This window comes from Pieris brassicae, chromosome 13 (assembly GCF_905147105.1).
Source record: "Pieris brassicae chromosome 13, ilPieBrab1.1, whole genome shotgun sequence".
In the NCBI taxonomy this organism is placed as follows: domain Eukaryota; kingdom Metazoa; phylum Arthropoda; class Insecta; order Lepidoptera; family Pieridae; genus Pieris; species Pieris brassicae.
This window is the reverse complement of record NC_059677.1, coordinates 5,717,223-5,739,415: the sequence shown is the minus strand read 5'-3', so window position 1 is coordinate 5,739,415 and position 22,193 is coordinate 5,717,223. Positions and strand designations below refer to the sequence as shown.

The following is a 22,193-nucleotide window of genomic DNA, read 5'->3' as shown; positions in this document are numbered from 1 at the left end:
GGATGAATGAAATGACCTATTAAATATTATCCAAGTATTACATAATTAACTGTGTGTGTAGGTCCACCTATTAATTATAAAAAAAATGAAAATGTTAACTTAAAAGCGACAATACTTTCATTACCAATATCTTAAACCAATATTCGGCAATCACGAACAAAATGTACAGTTGCTCGTTATAATTTACTACGTATATTGTATTTCAAATAATATCCTGTGATTGAATGAAAAACGAAACAGTTGAGTTTCTGAGTTTGTTTTATAAGTTTAGGATATAAGTTGCCATGATTTTTCTAAACACGATGCAACGTTTCTAAAATAGATAATTTAATGCTATATACAACAGCGATCTATAGATATTTTGCATTTGTTAGTAAACAGAAATTATTGATAACATAATTATCAGCTTAAACCTCGTCGGTTGACTTCCTGTAGGTCTGAAAACATTAAGAATTGCCTTTTTATATCGGCCCAGTTAAATTCTTAATCACTTACTCTTTAATTGTCTTACTGTTCAGTAGTTTTGTGTGAATTATTTTTAAAATTGACAATCGCCATTTTCCTGTAGAGGCAAAAATGTTAATACAATTATTATGGTGTATTTTATTAACAAGTTTTAAGTGTACGTGTTTTAATATTTTAACGACTGATGAACGTGAGTAAATTTAATTTATTTTAATATATTGTCTTACTTTATTCATAACTATTCTAGGTTAGTAAAATTCCTTAACCCAAGAGACCAAGTTGTCTCTGATCTGTAATGTAACCATAATTTTTTAATGTAGTTCATAGGTATGTAGTATATAAAATTAAAAATATAGGAATCAAACTTAGGGCTTTCATAATGTTGCCAGGATAAGAATTTTAATATTTAACATATGTATTACCTATGTTTAATTATCTAATAACCATATATAGTTAAATACCTGTCTGTTATGTTGAGAAGAGCAATTGGAATGGTATTTAAATTAAATAAATATTGTTGTGTTATCATTAATTAATCTTGAATGTATGTACGAAACAGATATCGATAAGTGAAAATATTTATGGAAAAACTTAGTAATATAAATTGTTCATTTGGCGTTTGACAGATACCAAATATAGTTTGATATAATTTATTCATAGATAAGTAAGATGATGCCTTGGCCTGCTCGTTGATTTGACAAGTATATGTTGTGGCTAGGTTCTAAGATGGCCAGCGTCTATTTCTTGTAATACGATGTAGCTCGTTATAGGATTGAATGAATTTCTGTACCTGGAATAGAGAGTAGCTTACTAAAGACGAATTATTGAAAACAATAAAGGTAGATATTTTGGTGAACTGGTATAGCAAGAAGTAGGCCAAAAAAGGGAATCAAGAAATTTTATTAATATGATTACACAATAATTACCCTAAGTGTAATAAATAAAAAGTATCAATTGTTTAGCTTATTAAAAAAAAAATTGAAGTATTGATTTTTATTCGTCAGTTGCATGCTTGTAACAATGCCTTTGCTTGTCTAATCCTAATACTGTCTTGTAGTTTAATTTCATCGGAGAATGATCCTGATCGTAATAATAAATGTGTGCGTGTACTAATGTACAAACGTCAGAAGTGAAACTTCTTTATGACCTTATTTTTCGAAAAATGATCTACTATATGCAACTTTACAGAAATTTGTTAAGTAAAGTTAAATTCGATAAACTTTAACAAATGGCTTTTACTATCATAGACATGAATACAAATATTTCATTTTACCTTATTACCACTAAGATTATTACAGAATTTCATTAATTGCAATAGAATTATTACTATCATTGTTATCGTTTTTATATTTTTGTTATTAATGGCTTTGAATCTCTTCGAATCAAACGCGGTACAAGAGAATGTGTAACTGAAAACTGTGACGGTAAATTTTTTCCAGCATCGATAAAATAATTTCACTTAAACAAAAAGGGTAGTATTTAAACGCAAATCAAAAAAACATACTTTTGTATGCAATAATAATCCGAATTCCCATCAAAATTACTGATTGCAAGCAAAGCTTTTTTACCAATGCTAATAAGACTAATGAACATTATACCTATTAAGTCTTTTTTTTAATATAGCTTCTATTTGTGTATTACTCAGCAGTTTTTCTTAATAAAACAGCATTTTATTGGTTATACTCATCTTATTATTTATTAAGTACGACATAGTGAGATAAGCAAAAAGATATAAAATTAGATACAAATGGTAACTTTTTTATTAGATTTTAAGGCTTGCTTGCTTTCGTGGGGCGTCCACGCTTTCGTTTTTTCCCAATAGCTACAGTTTTGTATTCTGTAGCTGGTGTCACGTACTTGAGTCGGATCCGAAGTCCGATGATAAGCTTGCACATATAGTTCTTTAAAAAAATGGGGCAGGTGCAATTTCCGCTCATCCAGGCGGTTTGTTGGGTGGGCGAGTCCCCAATAAGTGAAACCTTTCTTTTTGTATCCATCAAAAGTTTCCCAATCATGATGAAATGGGATGTTATTTGTCACCCATCGATACGCAAGAGTCCAGTCTTTCAGTTCTATCGGAGGTACAGTTATAAATATCTCAGGTTTATGATTTTCCGACCATTCTTTGACCACGTTTGTATTGTTGCGACTGAAAGAAATCTAGGCAAAGGCAGTTGTTGTCACAAAGTGTGGCTGTCTTTTATACCGCCATTGAATGACTCTTGTGCATTGTTTGTCACTGGACTATACTATTATTCACTGGACTATAAAATAACTATAAATATGATGAGCAAGTTTTGTGGTGCTTAATAATATATATGTTACTTGGATTGTTATTTTGCCAGACAACGAGTATCATCTACATGCGCTCTGGTTAATTTGCTGTGCAGTCAGTATTTGTGATAAGCATGTAGTATTTTTGTACCTAAATAAATTTATTTGTATCGCGTTATGAGGAAAAAAGTAAAGTAAGCATTATTTTGCTTTTTTCCTCATAACGCGATGTATATTTTATAATTATCTGCAGTACTTTTATTGTTAAACTTTTAGTTTATTTGTAGTGATGTAATTTAATTGATGTAAAAAAAACCTATAAATGATGAAAATATATTGATATGCTATTATTTATTTGATGTGCAATTAAACATTTCCCAAAAAAAAAAATTATTCCAGTGGCATCTCGAAAAAAATTGGCCACATATTAAACCAGGTTGACACTAAGATGTTGTCATTGGAGAATCAAAGAAAATTAATTAATATATCGTTTGCATTTAAGATATAAGCTCTTAAACTATCAGGTTTTTTTTAAGTTTTAATATCGTAGAGTCGTACCGTATCTAGATGGGGTATCCCATCAAAATTTTTGTCTCTCCATTCAGAAGAACGCGTTTTGACCAAAACTCACCGATATCCAGATTGAGCATTCAGCATGAGCATAAACGAGCAAGGCCTGGTATCCATAGCTTCCTTTACACTTTGTAATAAATTTTCCTTTAGTTTTTATAATTTTATTGTTTTGTTTATTTTTTTATTATCCCTTCGTGTATGTTATGTTTGCCGATAAGTGGTTTTCACATTAAAAGTTGTATTATTCTATTATCAAAGTACCAGTGTGCCGAGCGTTGGCAAGCTTTTATAAATACGGTAAATAGAAAACGGTACGTCATAAGGTGCGACGCCATCTTGTCTTGAAAAGCATTTTGGCGGGTTCTTGAAATTATGAATATTTATTTATTCATTAACACTTCGTTGCACATAATATAAAAAGTGAACATAATTAAATTAAAAGGAGGGCAACTGGCGGACTTATCGATTTCGAACGATCTCTTCCAGGCAACCACTGTGAGAAGAGAAAAAAAATGTATTAAATCGGATAAGTTAGGCAAGAAGTGCAAAAATACATATAGCTGTTGAGATAAAACTAAACAGCAACAAAACAAACTCAAACTAAGAAAAAGGACACATGAAAAACAACAGTAAAAGGTGCACATGTATCACTATAATTTAAGATAAGTCTCACGTCAGTTAGTAGTTAGTAAGAAAGTTGGGGATACGATGTGGACAGGTAATGATTGTACAGAAGAAATTTAAAGGAAGATAGTGAAGGAAACAAGCGAATAGGGACTTGAAGTGATTTCCAAAGCCTGCAGAGACCTTAAAGGAATCGCCAAGAAAGGAGGAGTTATGAGATGGGATTTCAAAGATATAGTTTTCGGAAGAGCGTAAGCTAAAGTTATGGTCTCCCAAACATTTGAAGTCATTTTTGAGATAGGAAGGAGATTTAGGGTTGAACAGGATGGAATATAAAAGATGGAGAACGTGAGCATCACATCGCTGACGAATGGATAACCAGAGATATGGTCGTACTTTTTTAGACCGAATATAAATCGGATATAGAAGTTTTGGAGACGATGCAGTTTAGCAATTCCTCGTTTAGATCAGAAGAGCAACAATCGGCGTAGTCCAGTTACGGCAGGAGGAGAGATTATTTTGTATTTAATTTGAATATTTATTTATTTATTGACACTTCGTTACAATACAATTTTTTTTAACGTAATTAAATCAAAAGGAGGGCAACTGGCGGCCTTATCGCTAACGAGCGATCCCTTCCAGGCAACCACTGTGAGTACAGAAAAAAGAAATGTATTTAATTACATAAGATAGGCAAGTGCAAAAATACATGTTATACACAATTATTAAGACAAAACTAAACAGGAAAAAAAAACTAAACTAAAAAGATGAAATGTTAAAGATGATACTTAACATAATTCAAAATAATTTGTATAGGTTTTATAGTTACTAATTAATAATCTGTAATGGTTCTAAAAATATTGTTGAATACATGTTCTTCGATCCCGCCGCTATATAGCCTTATCATAATAATGGTCTTGAAACGAAGCTTTGACTATGATAACCATAGAACATATTCCGAAGTAGGATGTAACGTGATTACAACTATTGACTATGCGGAATCATTTGATAAAAATATTCAACGTATTAATGATAATTTAAATTAAATATTATATTAGAATTATCACGCTGTTATTATGCATAATGTTATATTGTATATATATATATATATATATATATATATATAAATAAATTATCCATAAAAAAAAATCGTTAATCGATACTATTGATGATATAAAAAATGTTGCACAGTATAAGGGAAATCTATAAAGAAATTTCTTCTCTAATATTATTGAAGAAAAATTTGCATTTTTGTTTTTATTTTTATAAAAAAATCTTTCATTACCTGTTTGAAATCCAGAATTTTACAATACCTGTAGAGTAGGTATTTTCAATTTACTAATATCGGACATTGTACGTAAATTATGTTACGATTTAAAAAATATATTAGATATATATTCGTTGTAAAGTAAAATCTGTATATTGATTAGATTATGAATGTAATGTCCTGTGCCTGACGCACGCTGTTAATAATGGTCTAAGTCAAGATGGTTTCCTCACGCAGTTTTCGTTCACGGTTCGAGCGAATGTTAAATGCGCACATTGAAAGACAGTCAATTGGTGCACAGCCAGGGATCGAACCTACGACCTCAGGGATGAGAGTCGCACGCTGAAGCCACTAGGCCATCACAACTCTATTAAAATTGATTGAGTCGTTAATAGTTAATTAAATAAAATTAATTAATTACACTTTCCCCTGTATTTCCCAAATCACTTATTTAATGACTACTTGTAATTCAATTGAATTAGTTCGACAATAAAGAAAGATATCATTCAAAAGTTCAAGGCCGTATTTAGAATTGTCTATTAAAATGAAATATACGTAGAACACACGTTTTTTTAAAAATTATTTTATGGCCTAGTAATGAGACCTTTAAGCCAAAGAATACACGCTTCGGTAGTGTCAGAGATTATAGAAAATCTATATACATGACTAAAATACACAGATTAAGTCAGAAATTATCATTCATTTATAATTAGACAATACGTTTTAGCCAGAAAGGGAATTTAACAATTGACAGTTAAAAAAACATAAATTAAAAACAAAACAGTATTACAAAAAAGATTTTTTTTTTTATATTTGTTTGTTTGGAATGTGTTTTATTTATTCACCATCAGAATGCTGCCATTATCCTTGCTAAATCATATTTAATTCCAGAATATTTTACTTAATAAATGTCGTTGAGGCTCCTCAAAAAATGCACGACCATAGAGTAGGTTACGTTATTTTTTATATATTACAACACTGTTCACTTTTTAATTCTATATTTTAAGAATCTTCTTAATCCACCATCTCATTCATAATCCACTTTACGTACAGAAATACATATTTCAGTTATAAATGATGTAATATTATATAACTAGCTTCAATACAACCTTATTGAGATCGCGTGCGTCCTCAACGCAAGAAATAGCAACTTAGCCCGAATTTCCTTGAAACTGCGTAATAGCTTTATGACGTTACCATGGAAACGGGTTTAAGTTTTATCCCGCTCAAGGCGTCAAGAAAAGAGCGTACCATTTCTGAAAAGACCGGCAACGCACTTGCGAAACCTCTGGCGATGTGAGCCTCCTGCCCTTTTACCTCCCGGTTTAAAAAAGAACACAGTAAAGGCTTCTGTGAGTCAAATCCGATACAATGTTTCCTGAAAGTTGGAGATATGGGCCAGGGAACAGTCAGGCAAACGTCCACACCGAAATCAACCCTAATGTTTTATGGCTGCGCTGAGCCCTGGAGGCATATACGCACGGTCGGTTGGTGAATTTGTGGGGCTCTGGGCTATTACCAGGAAGTCCACCGTGATAGACGATCACGAGAGTCATACACCGACCGAAAACAAGCGACGGGGAATTCCCCGTTCCGTTCAATAGAGGGCGTCTATATGGTTATATCAATTAGTTGATTTCAGGGTTTCCAACCATTTGATTGGATTTTTTTAATTTTAGATATTGCTTTACATTTGAAGTATCGCCTATTTTTTTCAGTTGGGACTGGGGGCCCATTATATCTTGGGGCCCATGGGCTGCATCCCAAAAAGTCCTTAAGTATGTCCGCCCCTGCGTATACAACTATAGGCAGTTATCGAAACGTAAGTTTCAGACGTTATTTATAGACTCTTATATATTCGCAATGAGGACTTTTGTCCTGATGACACAATACCAGGATAACAGATGGACACTGAAGACAATACAATGGAGTACTACGGGAAAATAGGAATGGGCCGGCCAAAGACGTGGGCTAATAACTTGATAGAAATTGCAGGAAAAGACTGGCAGGTTATTGGCAAAGATAGCGACATCTGGAAAGGGGGAGGAAGCCTTCACTCAAGAGGGGTTCATTGTCACAGGCGACCAACGTTTAGCTATAAGTAAAAACTAACAACACTAACGTGCGAGCAGTGTTAGCCTAGTGGCTTCAGCGTTCGACTCTCATCACAGTCGTATTTTCGTACTGCGCTGTGCACCAATGGACTTTATGTCTATGTGAGCATTTAACATTCGCTCGAATGGTGATGCGAATCATTCTGAAAAACCGGCTTGCCCTAGACGTAAAAAACACAGGGTGTGTCAGGATGATCACCCACTTGATAAGACTGGCATGTGATGATGATGATCATGAAAAATACTAACAGCATTCGAAATGGAAATAAAAGGCTTTATGTATTATTAAGTTAAATAAATATTTCTTCTTCATACCGCTAAAAGAAACACGAAAAAGATAAAAGAAGTCTAGCTTGATCTACTTCCAGGTCAAGTTCCAATAAATTATGAGTTTATAAAATATTATCGAATTCCACATCGTAAAGTTAATGTCAGTGCGCTCAAGATGAAATTGATAACGCACGTTACCAACGCACATCATTATCTCTCCGTATGCCTCTGCATAAAAATGAAAAGTATATTTTTACGATTATTTAAGCATGTAGCGACTTATTTGAGAAGGGTGTGATAGATAGATAGAAGGGATTTAGATTCTAAAGAAAATATGTCTATATAAATATTTTATTTCGTAACACTTTTTCTATAATAAAATCAAATAATTTACAGTTGAAAATCACATCAGTCCTGAAGATTTAAGGGAATTTCTGAAATATGGCGACGGAGTCTCAACCTCGACAAATAGTCCAGAATATGTTGGTTACGCTGATATCGAAGTAAGTAAAGTTTCTATATGAAATAGCTCTGCGGTTCCAGCTGCAGTTACTTGAACCTGCCACATCATTGCGACATACTTGATACTTCTGTATACACAGCGAAAGCTCTGGATACGGAATAATTTATCCCTTTTGCTCCTTGCGAGATGTTATAGAACATAACTAGACCGGACTATAGCCAACAGCTAACAGATAAATATCAATTTGAAGACTTTTAAATATATAATATTAGTATTATAAGTGTTCATACACAATTCCGCGGATTTCTTCATTATTCTTTGTTTTTAACACAAAATAGTCATTGTTTATGTAGAAAATTTAAATGTAGTAGAAATTAGGTACAATTAAGACGTGCTAAAAGACTTTGCAGTGTGCACGGGTTTTCAATAGAGCACAGAGCGTCATGCTTTGTTCTAGACGCGCCATTTTCTTAATTGTCTATAGGACAGTGCACCACAGATTGTTAAATAAGGGAATTCTTTAAGAGTAAATCTGTATAAGACGTCAATTGTCATTTAAATTTGATCACCGGAAAATTAAGCCCTTTACCTTTCCTTAGTGTTAAATAAAAAAAAAAGAAACAATTTAAATCCCTATTTTACTTCTAAACTGAGGATTTTATTTTCATATATTTATGTTTACCAGGACACAACATCTAAGCTGCCAGTTCCAAATACAGTAGACTGCTTTGGCTTAGGCAACTTCATAAATAAACTTGGGTTTTTAAACATGAAGCCCGGATCATCCGACAGTATTAACACACATTTCTACTTCTCTTCTAGGCAAAACCCGTTGCGAGTTCAGGTGAGTCATAACTGTTAAAAACAGTTTTTTATACAAAATTATTTAAAAGATTAATTCAAACCACTTACAGATGCCAAGCCGTTTTGAGAACGTCAAAATAACAAGTATATAAAAAATACATTAAAAAATAATTAATTGTGTAACATTTCGCCTTCATCGCGAAAACAAGACGGCAATATATTAATAGGACGAAACAGGCCATCTATTAAAAACTTAGCCTTTGATAAGTGTATTTACTTTAGTACTTTTTATTGCCATTTTAATTGAGGTATGAGTCTGGAATTCATGCTAAAATCGTTTATGGGGCTTGTGACTTGAAGCATACCCTAGGTGTCGCGGTATTATGAGCCCAAATTTTTCGAGTCTATTTTAATTTGACATTTTCTTCCAGAACCAAAACTAGCTAGGCTTATGTCGTTTTTGACTTATAATAATTGTTTTGATACACACTCAGTATAGTCCTTTATTAAGGATCTAGACCTCAAAATTCACGGAAAACTGTAAAAGCAACAAATATTATTCCTCGCTGTTGATGTAATTTGTTATAGACGTAATATAATGTAAGGATTTGTTACTACGTAAGCGAAGGCAAAAATAATAATTATGTAAACAATAAAAAATCCTTGATAAATCCATTATTCAATGAGACAATTAAGTCATAAAAAAATCTAACAGCAATTTCTCGGGATTTTAATTTGTCTGTTTAAATTTCCTTGAATTATTACCGAGAAAACCCCGCGTCATTCAGTAACTTTACGGAACTAAACAATTCCAATGACGTATTAAATGCATGACAATTGACAATCATTTATAACATAATATTTGTAAGACCGGTAAATATCTGTCAACATTTATATGTGCTGGTAATGCTATGAATAATAATTCAACAATTAAAAAAAAAACCGTTATTATATCTCATAAAAATGTTAGTATGACTAGTTCATCAAATGTTAAATGATTTGGATTTAACGCTTCTATAACAAAGAATAACAACAAATTCTAAAGATATAGCCAAGGATACATAATATATACAAAAATGTTCAAATATTTACGAAAGGAAAAACCAATAAAAATACCTGTGTTTAGGTGTGTTGTGTGCTGGTATGGACATATGTACGAGAGGGTATGAGGTGTGTTCATGATGCTAATGATTTGGCGCTATGGATCTTCTTAATACACTTTTTAAGATTCCGCGATAGCTTAGACTACATACATACATACTAGAATACAAAACTGAGTATCCATAGTTGGTGTTGATGTGAGGAACGTGTAACTAATCTTAAAGCAAACATACATAAAGTATATGTAAATAATACTTATGTAAACTATATATGCTGCCTGTAGAAGGATCAAATCTTTAATAAGACATTCTATTAATATAAATACATACGGTATGACTGTACGGAAATTTAAACTCATAAATATGTATGTAATATCAACATTCTATATAAGGTGGTATATGACTATGTTTTCCCCACTGGCTTTTCCATTTTAAAAACACTTTACGGAGCTCGAATCAGAGCGTTCCTTTGAGTTCCTATTACGGCATACTGTTTACTTTATTATTGTATCAATATATGGGACACTTATATAATGAAAAAAACTTCAACTTAAAGAGAGTGAGAGTGTGGTTCATGATGTATCCTGCTGAGGGTGGACATGTAGCTAGACAAGACCTCTACAGTCTACACGGACACAGAGCCGAAGTTGGATTGAGGACTGTGGAAGTGAGGAGAGCTCGACTTGATAATCCTGGGATCGTGTCAGGAGTGTCATGTCCAGTGGTAAGGGGCCAAGAATTCTCGATTTGGCTCGAATATCGTTGACGGTGATAGTGAACATCTTATGGCAGTTGTGGCTCGCGAGTAAAATAAACTTACAATTCTAAACACTATATGTTTCTAGGACGTCGTTTTGCTATCGCGTTTTATACATGCACAACGTCATCTATTGTTTAATAAATAAATGAATTTATACAGCAACGAATCAAACTAAGGGAATTTTATGTTTTGTTATAGGTATACCCTGGAGATCAGTTTGGACTGGAGTGGGTAGATTTTGACCCAAGCCGAAGAACCGCCATGATAGTACACGGCTTTATGAGCCATAGCAACGCATCGTGGGTTCTGGATATGACAAATGCCTTATTGAATTGGGTAAATTTTGCTTCATTTTTGAGACAGAAGTAGTGTTGAGGGTTCCGAAATTTAGATGAATTAGACATATACATAACATTTATTACTAACTATACGCACACACAGAAACACAGAAAATAATATTAATCAAAAACTAATAATAACCAAAAATTCTGGAAAGAAAAAAAAACGAATTTGGTACATTTTAAGTGTGTAATGTGTGTGTGATTGTATATCAGCATTGTGCTGTGATTCCATACATTCTGCCAAAGACCACAACAGCTAGTTTGCACCATAAACGCTAGAAAAATGGGAAATAATGTATTTTTTTATTTTTATTTATTCCACATCATTATTATATCTTAAGAGTTACTACTAATTCGATAGAACAACAAAACAATAGCCACACCGATTTTCCTACATAAAACATTAAAAAATATATATTTATATGCCTAAATCTTATAACGAACAATATAGCAAGCAACTCTTGTGAACTCATCCAGTGTACAAACAAATAGGTCTAGTAGAAATTCTGTTTATTATTTGTATTGCTCGCGTGAGTGGCGCTTCGCTAACCAAGTTGGAATGTGCTTGCGGTACATCCAAAAGTTTAGACGGAAGCCTCAGGTTTCTACCTGGTACCCGTAGACTCTCCATTATATCCAGATTATGAACCCGACCCGTTATCTTAAATAAATACAGTGACTCAACTAGCTCTCTTCTTAGGCGTGGCTGATCGTAACCCATGGTGGGTTTCCCAGATGAAACAGGATCGTGTGATAAGCGAAGATACACTCCATACAGTCTCTTGTAGAGGCAGCGAGTGTATTTCTTTTGTACTCACTCTAACATGAGACTGTTAACCTCATATGGGGCCCACACCATTGCGTTGTACTCCAAATGACATCTCACTAACGCATTGTGTACAATTTAAATTGCACTGATATTCGTGAAGCCACAAGCTATTCGCTATATGAACCCCAGATTTCTGTAAGCCTTTTTACGTGTCTACATGATGCGTGAAACCATTGTAATAATTAATAGTAAAAATTAACAGTGCAAGAAAAGAATTCTTGGTAGATTTGTGTGTTAAGGTAAATACTAAATAAACAATGTGTGCGTATACTAGTGTGCTACACACGTAGGAATGAAACTTCTTTATGACCTTATTTTTCGAAAAATGATCTACTATGTGCAACTTTACAGAAATTGGTTAAATAAAGTTAAATTAGATAAAGTTTAACTAAAGGCTTTGATTATCATAGACATGAATACAAATAATACAATTATTTCATTTTACCTTATTACTACTAAGATTATTACAGAATTTCATTAATTGTAATAGAATTATTACTGTCATTGTTATCGTTATTATATATTTTTGTTATTAATGGCTTTGAATCAATCGTGGTGACAAGAAAAAGATGGCGTGTAACGGAAAAATGTGACGGTAAATTTTTTCCAACGCCGATAAAGATGCATCATTTCAAAAAAGAATAATTGTTACTAAAACTACTTACTACAAGAAATTGATAAATAAATATTTTGGGCGGTTTAATAACTAGATTTCGTGGGGTTTTTGTTGAGTAGATGTACTTTATAACTGCAACGAAAATTTGATTTATTAATTATATTGATAATCTTAGATAGAATGAAGTTACTGTTACACGCTTACGTATTCTGGCAACTTTTTATGACATGCTTTATGAACATAATCTAGTTGCACGTTGCTTTGTACCGAAATCTCACTTAATCACAGCGTATACTTAATTCGACAGAAAAATACGAAAGATAGTATTTGTTAAAATGGGGGATGTTAAAGAAACCAGCACTGCAATCGCTGGTCTTGGCAGGAGATTTCTGCATCTGCTTCATGATCATTTGTCAATGTCAAGGCCTTCTGTGCTTGATACACGACGTCGACTTTAAGTGTAAGGCAATAATTAATTATAATAAAAATCATTTTTTTCTTCTCCTATTATTATTACTTGTCACTTAAACAAGCGTCCATAGTAACATTATGTTAGCGAAAAGTAATCCTAAATACATACAATTTTATAGAACAGGGGCCAAATGGGCAGGAGGCTCACGTGATGTCAAGTGATACCGCCGCCCATCGACACTCACATTACGAGAATGCTCGCAAGAGTGATGCCGGCCTTTAAAGCATTGATACGCTCTTTTCTTGTCCCTAAGACGAATTTGGAAATACTTCAGTTGGCAGCTGGTTTCACATAGTTAGAGCCATTATCCAGAAACTAGCCGCCTCTCAACCATAAGCAATAAAGTGCTTGCTTATAGATACCGGCAAATTTCTTGAGCATTAAACAAGGAAGTGGGGGAAAGTTTGCGCATTGTACACAGCGCGGGACGCAAACGTCAACTGATTTATCAATCACGCGATCGAGGCGTCACTCCCCACCTAGGGATACCTAAAAATCGCTTCTGCGCAGGCAAGGACATTTGTTCAAGATGTTTGCCGGTATCTATACAGATAATCTATATAAAAGAAATTAACAAAAAATAGGTCTTTAACGTGGCACTAAAGGTACACCGTTTTATCAATCTTTCAAAAATTACTAATTATATTCGAAAGGCGGACTTAAACGTGATTGCCGTGGACTGGAGTAAGGGAGGAGACACGTGGAAGTACTGGCGCGCTGTCGCCAATACAAGACGAGTTGGCTCTGATGTTACCGGGTAATATATTTAAAGGTTTCTTTCTTTAGCCTATGTTCTACTTTCACATCGTTGTGATTACAAATTGATAGAGGCCTTCGAGATGTGGCGATGGAGGAGAATGTTGCGAACGCCATGGACTGCAAAAAAAAAAGTCTATTCTCACGTACTATATACACGACTGTAGACTATCATTTACAAACGGGTGCTTAGATACTTGGGCCATATTGTCAGAAGAGAACTAAATAGTCTTGACTAGTTAATAATGGTAGGAAGGAGTAATGACCAAAGCAAGACAAATTATGGGTGCCACACAAGCTGAGGATATGGTGCTGTGGTGGATGCATGTCAAGGTATTACGATTAACGGTTAGGGCTTTTCAAGACCTTTAGTAATGAAGACTACGGAGAAGAGGAGAAATCCATAAACAACAAGACTTTAAGCAGAGTTTAGAGTACTTCGATCATAAGTAAAATTGCAAGGTTTTTTTTAGAACGGGAAGGAGGCTCATTTGATGTTAAGTGATACTGCCGCCCATGGACCCTCTTAATGCCAGAGGGTTCACAAGTTCGTTGCCGGCGTTTTAAGAATTGGTACGCTCTTTTCTTATCTCAAAATTACTAAACCGATTTTTATATTAGTTTAGGAAAAGTTGGAATATATAGTTAACAAGCATTATTTTCAAGATTCTCAGTTGACGTCATTTGCGTGTTTTGTCCAAACATGTATTGATGGCAATCGCTTTTAAAGTTTTGTGCTAAACTTCTTTTAGGTTCATGCGCCAACTCATAGCGGTGACTGGTGCCAGGTTAAAAGACTTTCATTTCATAGGCCACAGTCTTGGAGCGCATATTGTTTCATACGTCTCCTTCCATCTGGGCAGAGTTGCTAGGATTACAGGTAAGGTGTATGAAATTATCTATTATATTATATGAATATAACAATTTCGCTTAATCTTACAATTACAAGTTGCGGAACGTTGGAATTCGAGATGATACGGGTGGAAATTCGTATTCTGCCTCGACATCCGATGATGAATAATTTTGATGAAGAAATCTTTATTTTGTATAGTTAGTAGATATATAGGATAATGTATATATTTCTGTAATAAATATATAAATAAATATTCTACTCGTAGTGAAGTCTATTGAGGGTTTTCATGTACGTAAAGATTTTAGAAAGTTTAGTTTTGAAAAGAAAATATAACAGATAAGCATTTTACTTTAAAAATTACGTAATCAAATACAGAAGAGCATTAAATCTTCAATACCACACGTAAGTGGGATAACCCTAATCATATCTACCTAAATCAGAACCAATTACGGTCGCAAAAGCGACTGAGCGACTGAGATTTCTGGTAGATGGAGTCTAATGCAATATCAACGTACGTTCGGGGAGTAATACAGAGATCAAACTTCTTAAAACCGATTTAAATCGTTTTCGAAATCCAAAAGGTTTTTTGTAATGTCCGGTCCGGCAGGTGGGGAGTGGTCATGCCACACCCCACCTGGATTGGCCTATGAACTACCATGACTAATTAAATATTAACTTTGAAGGTTTAGATCCAGCTCAACCATGTTACGGCGATTCAAGTGCTGTGGAACGATTGGATCCTTCGGATGCTGACTTCGTGGATGTCATTCATACCAATGGCCGTCTTTTGCAGAAGATTGGTTTTGGATTACCCGATCCTATTGGTAAAAATCATTGCAATAAAAACAAAACAATTTCTTAAGTTGCCTCTGTATGGCCGATATATAAGATGATTCAATAAAATATTAATATAAAATATAAATAAATCAGTGGCGTTACGACCTTTTTAGGTCTGGGCCTCAGATTTCTGTGTTTGGTGCACGATCATTTGTCAATCTAATAGGAAAGTTGGTGATCAGCCTTCTGTGCTTGACGCACGCCGTTGACTTTTTGGGTCTAAGGCAAGCCGGTTTACTCACGATGTTTTCCTTAACCGTTCGAGCAATTGTCAGCACATAGAAAGAAACTCCATTGGTTCTTAGCCGGGGACCAGAGGGATGAGAGTCATTGAAGCCAATTGGCCACTGAACTCTGCTCAAAAATAGAGATATAGATTTGTCAATATCTCTATTTTTGAGCAGGGTTGGCAGTGTTTTTCATATATATTGTTTATGAATGTAATCTGTTTTGCCTTTGTATTGTCTAAGTGTTTTGTTTTATACTATGGATGTTAGTTGTAAGATTACCAATAAATAACATCCCTAGCGATGTTGCAACCACAGAAACTCAACACTGAATTCTTCCAGTAGCGGATTGCAAGTGACAGAGTACCAGTGCTGTTCATTATTTATTTTTCTTACTAGGCAAGGCGATACTCATGTAAATAATTATGGAGAAAGGAAGGTGTTTTTCCGATTTAAAGGTAGGCTCCTCGGCCGGCTTAGACTTAGCATTTCATGACCTGAAGTACTCAGTGACTGTTTAATGAAATCTCACTGTTGGTCTGAAGGGCCTTGACAGCTCAGGTCCGTCTGTTTTGAGCTTTTCCCGTGACTATCCCTACGTCAATCACCTGCTGAGGTCCTGAAGTATAGGATGGAAATTCATGAGTGAGTGAAGTGCGAAGTAAAAATACCTTCCCCGGTGAAGGCGATTTTTTACCCTAATCTCTGCTTTGCCACGGATCCGTCAGAACGTCCTGAAGTCAAATAGTTATTTATATGCTTAGCAGAAACACTTCGTACCACGTTTTAGCGTAAGACGTCATCGCAGTGTAGCCGTAGATTGTAGATGAGGCTACAGGTATACGTTTCGATACGGTTTTCCTACGATAATAACATTAAGAATTAACTCTAATAGCGCTTATAGTGGTTAAAAACATTTTTTTAATCGCCCTCGTACATGTATAATGTATGAATAAGAATTGTTATTCGCATCTGTCTCTAGGCCATGCCGACTTCTACCCAAATGGAGGAATGCAGCAACCAGGTTGCGTAAACCGAACAAGGTCTCTATGGTCGAAATTGATTCCATTTTCTGCTTCACGTAAGTCTATTCATTATGACAAATAGAGATATAATAAGATAATCATCTGTTTTATTAGAATGGCAACATCAAGCAATATTATAGACATGTTACAGGTTGTAAATTGTCAATTTATCAATAGTGCGTTGAGATCTGTAGTTCCTCTGATCGCCGTGGATTATTTTAAAATAAAATAATCAAAGCCACTATTCAGATATCAGATAGTTTAGTATTCCTATAGTCATATAGATCTTAAACTGGTTTATTAATTGATATATGTTGTTTAAGGTATCCAGCAAGCCATATGCAGCCATGGTAGAGCGTATATGCTATTTACGGAGTCATTGATAAATGACAACTGCACGTTCAGGGCTTACCGGTGGAATTTGACATATGAAGGGTTTGTTTTTATTTTAAAATAAATCAATGGCGCTACAACCTTTTTTGGTCTGGGCCTCCGATATCTGTATCTGTTTCATGAAAAAATGTTTTGATCGAATATTCATGTAGGTGATCAGCCTTCTGTGCCTGACGCGCACCGTCGACTTTTTGGGTCTAATGCAAGCCGATTTCCTCTCGATGTTTTCCTTCACCGTTCGAGCGAATGTCAAATGCGGATATAGAAAGAAAATCCATTGGTGCACAGCCGGGATCGAACCTACGACCTCAAGAATGAGAGTCGCACGCTGAAGCCACTAGGCCAACACTGCCCTTTGTTCTTATTTTAGATGATATTTTATTAACATATAAAAATAAAAATAAGAAAAATAGTAATTAAAAAATTTTTTTTTACTGATCTGTGGCTGTAGATTTGGCGCTATTTATACGTTCTTCTTTTATTTAGTAATTTATTATTTATTAATGAAACAGTGTATGGAATTAGATAACTAGAGGTGTACTAAATTACAAGAATTAACATTAGAAATGCGCATTTAACTATATTAAAACAGTGTAATGTCCTTCAACACTAAACAAGATCCTAAATAACCAGAATTTAAGTAACTTTTTCTATAATCTATTAATAAATAGATATTCTTATAATAAAAAGTAACTAATAAGGGATATGTATGTAATTTTTAGGGTGAATTCAAGTTTGGTAGCGGCCTGCGATCGTCAAGCATCATGTGCTGAAATGGGAATTAATGCTATCGGAGGAGTATCAGGGCCGAAGGCGAAGGGTCCATACTTTGTGCTCACTACTGAGAGAGAACCTTATTGTCGTGAGTATATGTGAATGTTGTTGTTGTTGCCACGGTAACAATATTTTACGTAACTGTCCATATTAGCTGTCATGTGTCAAAGACGTTTTGGAGAACGCCAATTAAATCTGGCCAACACTTATTTCCTTTTTAAAAATTGACTTATTTGACATGTACTCTATTTAATAATCACTCCTTTAGAGGATGAGAGTACCTATTCCTAAAAGGCCGACAATGCACTCGCGAGCCCTCTGGCATTGAGAGTGTACATGGGTAGTGGGTTTTTAAGGGTCCTACTAAGTGCGTACCGATTCTTATTAGGTCGGCGACGCATTCGCGGGCCCTTTGGCATTGAAAGTGTTCATGGGCAACTTCAACTTTCTGCTCGTTTGTTCTATAAAAAAACAAAAAGTAATAGAGTGACGCAATGGGTCATTTTCAATGCGTTTGTGTCGTTAAAAAAGTAGTTGGGAAAAATATACTTAACTACTTATAATATACATTATTTTTTAGCTACAGAATGGCAACGCCAGCATCCTCGAACTGACCTTCTCCGAGACTTGAAGTTCGGTTTCCGAATCGACAGGTCGGTAAAACCAAACGTCACCCAGGCGTATGGAGACCCATTTGAACCAACCACACAGAGAAGCTGGTTCCGAAGATTAGTTTCGTTCGGTTAAGGTTTATTGTTCTGTTTATTTTCTTAAAAAAACATATTTGTATCTTGACAGGATATAGAAAAAAAAACACACACAGATAATAATTTGTCAGTGACTATAGAGTCGTTTGAAATCAATTTCCTTTGGTTTTTATAATGTATGATTCATTTCCCACGTGTTTGTTATTTTTGTCTATAAATCACAATAAATCTTGTTAGCTTTAAGGTCTCGTTACCAGGCCAATAAAAAAAACAACACATCTTGTATTTTAATTACCTTATTTATTTTACCAATGCATGAGTGTGCGAGCTTTTGTTAATAAATAATTCTGTTCAATATTAGTTTTAAATGTAATTTCATGAACCCGCCCAAATGCTTCTCTAAGCAAGACGGCGGCACACCAGTCCCTGTTAGGTACCATGACAGTAATAACTTGGTTTGTACGAGTTATTATTCTTAAATTAAACAAATACGTATTTGTCATACATATTTGTGTTGTCTCGATCAAAAACAGTTTACCACGAAATTAAATCTCAAGACAGCATTAGGATATTGTTACGAAGACGGGTCGACTGCATTGTTTCTAGATTTTTCTAGATAGAACTTTTCAGCCGGCTGTAATATGATTTCTGACCGTTTCAGGAGAGGGTCAATCACGTATTAGAAAATTGTAATTTCCATAATGTTACCCTAGTTTTCAGGAAGCTGAAACCTTTTTTCAGTCAGTTTCAGAACATGTGTAGTCGAGTGGTGCAGTTTTCAGGAGACCCGTTTTCAGGCGTTTTCAGGCCTAGTTATACCCCTTTGATGAAGGAATATTCTAGACCGAACTTTCTAGGTGTGAGACAAGGACGAAATGATACGAGAGAGAGAGAGAGAGAAGATCAGAACTTTCTCGAAATTAGACTGAGCACTCTAGAACGCCGTACGACAAGGACGGAGCAACGTGCGAAAGAGACAAAGAGAGCGGACGTTCTACAATTGTGCAATCGCTACTCAGTAGCAAGCCCGCCTAGAAAGTTCTCGAATATTGTTTAGAATTATTCCCAGGGATATATAAGCGAGCCGAAACGCGACTAGTCACTTAGTTTTGAATGCGATAACAAGAGAGAAACACCGAAGCGATAAAGTGCGAATAAAGTGATTACGAGTGATAAAGTACAGTGTGAAGTGTGCATAAGTCAAGTAATAAGTGATTGTTTTTGTGTGTTATTAGTGCATCTCTGCAATTAATTTGTGCCCATAAATTCCTCATTGATTAATCAAGAAATAAACCTTTGAAGAAATCTACGGCCTTTTCTATCCGATCCCCTAGCTCGTAACAATATTATAAACAAGTCATACTGTCGTCTTCAATTCGAATAATCGATTTGTTCCACATTATTATAATAATCGTAATCGGTAATCGTAGAAAAATATTAATAACATCGCAATTTGAACGTTAAATGAATAAATATGTAAACCATTTGTTTAATGAATATACGGAAAATTTTATTATTTTTAAATTACAATTTTCTTAACTTAAACAGTAATAATAATAATTAATAAATTAATAAATTAAAACAAATTTTGGATGGTTTGGTCCAGTGTCAACTTTCACGCTTATTCGTTGAGGCAAGCTCATAATCAGCTCTGCAGTCACAATCTACCAGGCGCCAACTTAAATATTTAATTAGATTTCACCCAAAGTTCCTCCAAACGGAATAAAACGAGAGTTGGAAGAACAGCTTTATATATTTTTCGTTTATTACTTTCTCAAATGTATTCAATATTAATTGTGAAACGTTGAGTAATAAAACTGAATTTAGAACTGAACGATGAAACAAATTCTTCTAATACAACTGTGTTTACGGCGTAATAAAAAGAGACATTTCCTTTAGGTAAACGATGTAATACGACATTTAAAATAATTTATTTTGTCATTGCCATTCATAATTGATCAAAATTATTGATCCACTATACAGTTGCAAAACGTTTTAGTGGAATTGGGCACACCATTCACATGAATAATGGCAGATGGATTAACAGGGTTACAAGTGGAAAAGGACCACGAGCTGGGCCACGGTGGGCTGGCGAACTTATTTACTTGGCGAGCCAGTTGGCCTATACTTTAATATTGAATTGGAAGTGTGTGTATCGTTTGTCCATATTTATTGAATTAATTATTTCCAGAAAATACAGTACTAAACCAATACGATATGAGACTCTCATCCCTGAGGTTGTAGGTTCGATCCTCGGCTTGATTTTGTTTCTATGTGCGCATTAAACATTAGCTCGAACGGTGAAGGAAAACATCGTCACCGGCTTGCCTTAGACCCAAAAAGTCGACGGCGTGCGTCAGGCACAGAAGGCTGATCACCTACTTGCCTATTCAATTAACAAATTATCATGAAAATGATACAGACCTAGATCTAAAAAGGCTGTAGCACCATTTATTAATTTGTAAAACCAATACGATAACGTCAAAAACAAAACAAACTGTAATAAAATATATAGTATTAAACACACAGAATCACAGATGTTGATAGTGACACCATTCAGTAGGCGCAATTTTTTAACGAGGATCTGTGCAACAGACTGGTTCTGGTCCATGGCAAATAACCGAGACTCTCGTCGTCACACATATCCCGTAGATACAAAGAAATCCAGTTCTTGGAGTACACTTGGGGAACATTACCCCCCGCTAGACTTTCAGTATATAGTAGGCCAACTGTAAGTCTGGTTTCCAATTTATTGTTTATCCCTAAGACAAATATTGTTGAGTACATTAAAGGCTAGTAGGGATGGATGCCATACAGTCTGTTATAGAGGTATCGTGTAAGTTTATTATGTTTGCGCGCCATTATAAGGCAGTATTAGCTTCACGCCCAAACAGACGAGTTACAGAATGTAACCAATGCGTTGTACAAGCTAACACTAAGGCCTTCTCACCTTAATGTTAGTAAATTGCCCTTCGAAGCAGAAATCGCATTATTTTGTATGCTTTCTTGCAAATTTCCACTATGCGATACTGAAAACTCAGTTGGTCTACTAATATGAATGAATGTTTCAAAGAATAAACGAGGCTTTTTTATTATAATGTTTGAAGTGAAACTTCTTTAGGCGCATGTGGGTAAGATTTTTACACATGAAACGCAATAGTAATATTAGCATCACGAAGTTATCCACCGTTTTTGTCCAAGAAAAAGGAGAGAGCAATTGAGACCGATTGAGAGAGAGAGTGGGAAAGGGAGACCGAGAAAAAATACACGCGATTGGTTGATGTATTCGTTTAGTAGTTACATATTAGAACTTGAGATGGCAATTCTGTCGCATAACGTCTTGTGCAGTAAACGCAGATATTTATTTATTTATAGTATCATTATCACGTATACAGTGTGTAAACACTGTGAATAAAGATACACACATTCATGATGTGATCATATACTAGTACATGGCCATCTATTGGGGCTTTTACCTTACACTTTACGCTTACGCTTTTACTTTACAAAGTATACTGACAGGTGTACTTTGTACGCACGCACTTTCTTAGAACAGAGACAAACAGGCAGGAGGCTTACCTGATGTTAAGTGATAGTGCCACCCATGGACACTCAATGCCAGAAGGCCCGCAAGTGCGATGCCGACCTA

General features: G+C 34.7%; 1 protein-coding gene across 1 annotated transcript; it reads left to right on the top strand.

Moving 5' to 3' along the window:
• Nucleotides 1-311: 311 nt before the first annotated feature.
• On the top strand, nt 312-18,797 carry LOC123717898 (pancreatic triacylglycerol lipase-like). The gene is made up of 11 exons (XM_045674150.1): nt 312-655; nt 7,984-8,090; nt 8,736-8,894; nt 10,913-11,050; nt 13,626-13,729; nt 14,481-14,608; nt 15,265-15,405; nt 16,628-16,726; nt 16,994-17,105; nt 17,786-17,925; nt 18,418-18,797. Exons 1-11 carry the CDS (start codon nt 577-579, stop codon nt 18,582-18,584), a joined length of 1,374 nt encoding a protein of 457 aa, XP_045530106.1. The 5' UTR covers nt 312-576; the 3' UTR covers nt 18,585-18,797.
• Nucleotides 18,798-22,193: the final 3,396 nt, after the last annotated feature.

Coding starts and splice junctions, on each gene's coding strand:
- LOC123717898 (XM_045674150.1), top strand. CDS start 577: ATGTTAATACAATTATTATGGTGTATTTTATTAACAAGTTTTAAGTGT. Junction 656..7,983: donor TATTTTAACGACTGATGAAC/GTGAGTAAATTT, acceptor AATAATTTACAG/TTGAAAATCACATCAGTCCT. Junction 11,051..13,625: donor CAAATGCCTTATTGAATTGG/GTAAATTTTGCT, acceptor TATATTCGAAAG/GCGGACTTAAACGTGATTGC.